This window comes from Maniola jurtina, chromosome 7, assembly GCF_905333055.1.
Source record: "Maniola jurtina chromosome 7, ilManJurt1.1, whole genome shotgun sequence".
In the NCBI taxonomy this organism is placed as follows: Eukaryota; Metazoa; Arthropoda; class Insecta; order Lepidoptera; family Nymphalidae; genus Maniola; species Maniola jurtina.
Window position 1 is genome coordinate 3,062,412 of NC_060035.1, and position 6,000 is coordinate 3,068,411.

Genomic DNA, 6,000 nt, shown 5'->3' on the forward strand with positions numbered 1-6,000 from the left:
CTACACAAATTTCAAACCCCTGTTTTTACCCCTTTAGGGGTTGAATTTTCAAAAATCCTTAACGGATGTCTACATCCGTAGCTATCTGTATACCTTTCAGTCCGATCTGTCCAGTAGTTTGAGCTGTGCGTTGGTAGATCAGTCGGTCACGTTTTCCTTTTTAGGGTTCCGTACCAAAATGGTAATACGTAATGGAGGCCTTATGGTGCGACTTTCTCCGTCCGTATGTCTGTCTGTCACATTCGATTATATCATATTTAGATATCTTTCATTAATACGCGTGTAAATTACCTATTAAACTGCGATGAACCAAAAAATGGCGCCTGGAAACTTGTTTGCTACACCAGGAATGTATGGACGAGCTGTTTCGAGGTTGAAGCGTATTGCTTTGCCTTCGTCTAACAAGACGGTGCCGTGCCGTTGCTGCGCTGGAGCGGTGTGGTTATGACTGATGACCCTAATAGTACCTGCTCTCTATAAAATAATCAACTTGTATCAGAATTTAAAAAAATTATAACGTATGTAGACCATGTAGATGTAATAAATTGGAGATAAAGTGTGTATCTCATTAGACTAAATTCAACGATCTCTATGCAGTACAAGACGGGACATTCCGAACAAAATGTTTGCGGGCTGCAGCGAAGTTGTGCCGCTAAGAGAATAAGGTCCAAACGCATTGACGCGACGAGGCAGCGCCTTGATCCATACAAACTCATACTTAAACTATATATTCGCTCAAGTGGTCCATACAAACTTATTTAAAATTCAGATACAAGTTAGCCCTTGACTGCAATCTCACCTGGTGGTAAGTGCAGTCTAACATCGAAGCGGGCTAAGCTGGAAGGGGTATGTCAGTTTTCATTTAACCCATACTCCTTTGGTTACTATCCGGCATCGTAGCGGAACGCTAAATCGCTTGGCGGCACGGCTTGCCGGTAGGGTGGTAACTAGCCACCGAAGGGAGGTCGAAGCCTCTAACTAGTTCTGACCGTAATTTCGAAATTATATAATTTAAACCCCTGCCGGAACTTGAACCTGGGACCTTCCACAAATGCCACAGCGCTTACCACTGCACGAGGGAGGTCGTTAGATAATAATTACTCGTATATTGCCGCGCCGCGTCGCGCAGCGCAGCTCAAGTGCGTTGGAACCTTTAGCGTTATGATACAATACCGCGTAGAAACCGATCAGGGGCATGAGTTTAAGGATACTGCCCTACCCATTCCAATATACACAAAATAAATAAACACAATAAAACGAAATAAATTTGGTATAAAGAAAACTTATTTTGTTTCAGACAAGCAAACTACATTCTTCTACCGGGGACCTCTTACAACTCGGACGAGTTGCAGGAAGAACACCAGAATGTAGATGACATAGAAGATCCAACGAACCAACCTTACCAGGCTTTGCCGACGTAGTACCAACTGCTCATACAATTTTGCACACGATCATTGCGTCTTCTGAAGACCACAAGAAATGAGATATGACACAGGAAAGGTTAGCAAGAGTTGCAAAGGAGGTTATTTTGGAGACCTAACAATGGAAATTGTAGCTAAACAATAGCTATGCCAAACGTGCTTATGGGCTCTAGTGTCGCTGTTGTGACGCAACGCATTAATGGAAATGGAAAGAATCAACGAATCGGAACGCGCATCATGTCAGACTTATGTGCATGTTTGCGTGTGCGTCGTTGCTGTCGCGTGGTTTGGTTTGTTTCAGTATTTAAAAAGTGATCGACGAACAAAGTGTACACTTACGAGACAGTGAAATTGAACTTTTAAAGTGTGTTTAACTTTGTTTGGGCTGTAAGGGTGAACCCGCAGTGTGAGATTCCACTGCGCGAATTTTTCTTCACAATTCTGTGAAATAATAGACATTGATGAAGCCGCACGCGCTCATCTTCCATGCCAAAGAATACTGCGGGGAGAAAAGTGTAGTGTTTGGCTGTGCGGGCTTGCCCTTTAAACAAGCAAATCATTCTGTTAAATAGGACGAGACTAAATGCGGATTTTCACGCGAATAAAACCGCACGACGAGATTATGCTGTGTGGACTAACCCTTGTAATATTGTGATAAAGGACAATAATATTGCTTAGGTGTTAATAAATATCTCAATTATAATTTACACTAGATATAGGTAATTTTAAGTTGTGTATCATTTATAGGCAAATGTATTTAAAAAAATATTAATTCTAGAAGTATATAAACATGGCAATAAATATCTAATAATATAATATAGACATGATAATTAATACAAGCGAATAATTGTATACTTACCTCATAATATTACGAATTTTACAAATATTAATAAATATAATATTAAAGTTATTCATATTGTTTTTCTGTTTAAATAGTTCTCTCTTGTCTGTCTGTCTACGGTGAGAATACTCAGCCTAAGTTTGAAAGCTATTTTCAGCCACGAACCCTTTATCGCCTCTGACAAGAAAAACCGTGTCTGAACTGAGAACAGGCAAGACTACCAACTCTCTTCTCGAATGTTCTCGGCGTGAATCTAGGCTAGCTAGCTGGGCTGAGATCAAAGTCAAAGTAAAAGTCAAAATCATTTATTCAAAGGATCTCACCGTTAAGCCCAGGTATTTTCCAGGAGGAATGTTCCATCTAAACAGAGTGGAGGGATGTGTTAATTCGACCAATCAGACTTTTCAAAGATCGCGAAACTTTTACGTATCATCTATTTTAGTTTTTTAGTCGACTGGCCACATCTCTCCGGGCCTAAAAGGGTTTCCTAGGAAAGTAATGCCACATACAGCGGCCGGAACTTAGCCTCGAGTGCTGTACTGAAACCTGGTCTATTTCGTATCGATTTATTCACTGGATGGAGTAGCTTGAGGTCTACGTGTTCAACTGTGTGCCAGTTTAGAGCAGAATAGATATAATATAAGGGACGTCGCCCACGATGACTTTGTGGCGATGTAGCTGCGCGTATCTTAAACGCGAGTCTGAATCGTGGGCAAAGGTATACGGGCTAGCGACCAGTCGCTAGATACTGTATCGCGATATTTTTGCGGTTGTATCGCTATTAGATCATTGGGTGATCTCCCTATGACAGGGAACGACACTCCAGAATTGATATGAGCTTTGTTTTTTCTATGATTGTTAGCTATTTTGTGTAAAATTAAATTAGCACTTACATGTTCACTAATAAGTCTCACTTGAACAAAGTAGGTAGGAATACAACAAAGACTAAACTGATATAATATCGTTTGTTATCCCAGAACAAAGAGATCGTGTGACTATACTGAATAGTCATAATACGAGTGCCTATGTTAATTTTGTCACGTTTTTAGGGTTCCGTAGTAAAACAAGAAACCTTTAAACCTTTTGTTACCAAACTACTAAATTGGATCACACTATGGACAGTGTGGTCCAATATAGGGGTCAAAATAACTAAGTGTTCTTCATATAGCTATGGAAATGAGGACAAGCTAAGACCAAAAAATGCTAAAATACTAGATTCCTCAAAAATGATGAAGAAGGGGCTAAATAGGTACCTACGCAAAATTAATAAAGCACATTATGAAAGTCGGTAGGTAGGTAGGTAGGTACATGAAGATGAATGGGATAGCCAGAAAAGCACAACCTAAGCAAACAGCTGCCTTGCCAGAGAAGTAGATTAGGTACCTACTTATATATTTTTCTATCATATCATATTAAATACTTACTTAGCTTAGGCTTAGATATCTAAGAATATCTGGATAACATGCAAATATTAAAATAAACTTCTGCCGTTCCCAAACTTTTACATCATCAAGCGGATAGGTATTGTAGTGCCAAAATACTAAATCGTTTAAAGAAATATGTATGAAAAAGAAAACTGTCGATTTGCCAATTTTTTTTCATAGCGTAACTGACTCAGAGGATTTTACATTCACCGATACGATTTGGACCACTATGTCGGAGAGCATTTTTTGCACTCTAGTCCAGTCTCCGACATCGTAGCGACTTAATCATCATGATCAACCCATCGCCGGCTCGCTACAGAGCATGGGTCTCCTCTCAGAGTGAGAAGGGTTTTGGCCATAGTCTACATACAGGTTTCCTCACGACGTTTTCCTTTACCAGTAAAGCAATTTATTAAGATATTTTATTACTTAAAATGCACATTGCTCGGAACTTAGAAGTGCGTGCCCGGGATTGAATACCCGACCTCTGATTAGGAACACTAAACTAGCGGTGCCCGGGGGTGCGACTAGTTTAGGGTCTAAGATCACTAAATATATGGCCTTGTTTATATTAGTTCCACGGGTTTTCCGCAATATGGTCATTGGTCAGGTATTTTATTTTTCCGGTCAGACTTTAACTGACTGACCTATCGACAAATTATAAATAGGTAGATTGTTAGCTGTAAGAGAGAGTTTGTTGTTCAGCTGGAATAGAGGTTGGTAGATATCGAATCGATGTACCTATGTGATCGATGGGCGATTACTTATCGTATCGGATAGTGTGTAACGATCAGGTCAGCTTTTTTGTTTATTATAAAATTAGACTTCACCTTGGAGTAGCCTTGGAGTCACGTGTCTGGAGGAGATTTTCTTTTTTAAAACAGAAATAACCAGATCGATGAATGGATAGCTGTTATGAAATCGCACTAAACGCAGAGGCGTGGCCGACCGATTCGAGTAGGCACCAATATAACGAGAAGATTGTCTTCAACCATCCTGCAGTGGACGGCAACACCCGACCTACGGACCCCTAAAAAGAAACAACAGTAGATACTTTATTAAGAGAGTAAGTAGGCACAAAGAAAAGTTTTTTAAAACTCTGGATTAACATAATATCTTTGAGTGCATATAGATCATAAGTAAGATTGATTAAAGGTAAGTATAGCTTAATCTAAAGTGCCGGTATTACATACGTCAACCATCCTTACTTTTATCACAATGATATAACAATTTAAACAGATAAAAAATACTATCTGTGAAAGTTCATAAAAAGTACCTATAGGTACCTAAATACTTATCGATAAAATAATCTTTCTTTACCCCACCTAGGCAAATAAAGTGACTATCTGTAGACTAATGTTCGAGATATATATATTTTTTATTAAGATTCAAGTTAATTATTGACTGCAGTTTCACCTGGTGGTAAGTGATGATGCAGTCTTAGAAGGAATGGAATAATACCTATCAACGTACCACGTACGTGGTTACCTACGTCCTACACCTATCACATTATTCATATCCGCTTGTGAGAAGGGGCGAGTTGGTGAGCCCCATTTAAACTTACGGAATACCTTACACTACAGAAGTATAAGGCCCTTAAATTTTATTAAGACCCTCGTCTTAGTTTTTACTGACTAACCGATTTGGGGAGGATCCTCAACTACAACAGGTTTTAGGTATAACAAAATGAACATACCTACCTACTTACCTTTTCTTCAAACAGTTACATTAAGACCTTTCAACGCTTCCCGTACATTGCTTCCTATACCTAAGTATTATTTTCGTCGCTGAAAATCAAAAATTCTGTCGTTGTACGAGGAAAATCGGTGAAGGCCGAAGCGAAGACGAAAAGTATTTGAGTTTGCAAATGATTCAGACTGGCAAACATTGTTAAATATCAGGGAAAACAATTCATTTTCCACTCACGTGTGACTTTTCGCTAAATAGGTAGACAGTCAGTAGGCATTTACTTACTTAGAGCTCCTTCACATTAGGTCGCAAGCAGTGCGGCAGCAGCGCGACAGCCGTAGATGCCTTCTTATTAGGCCGCAAGCAGTGCGGCAGCAGCGCGACTTGTTTAGTTTAGGGTGGCACACTTCATTTCAATATTGGATTCCAACGGAAACATCATTGTTGCTGCTGCTACTGTTGCTTCTCCTTCGGTGCCATTGACGTCGCGTTCATAATAAAATTAAAAAATACTGGGATTGATCCTTTGTTTCGAAATCGGCATATAAATAGTGATTATATAACAGTATACAAAGTGCTGAAAAGTAGTAATAATAAAAAAAAAATACGCTCGAATGTCAAAAAA

At 39.4% G+C, this 6,000-nt stretch overlaps 1 protein-coding gene across 1 annotated transcript in view; it reads left to right on the forward strand.

The window, feature by feature from the left end:
* The window catches only part of LOC123866863 (cystinosin homolog), a 50,846-nt gene extending 48,515 nt beyond the window's left edge, over positions 1-2,331 (forward strand). The window contains exon 9 of the mRNA XM_045908598.1: positions 1,298-2,331. Coding sequence (XP_045764554.1) covers positions 1,298-1,421 — 124 coding nt within the window. The 3' untranslated portion in view covers positions 1,422-2,331. The remainder of the gene's footprint in view (positions 1-1,297) is intronic.
* Positions 2,332-6,000: the final 3,669 nt, after the last annotated feature.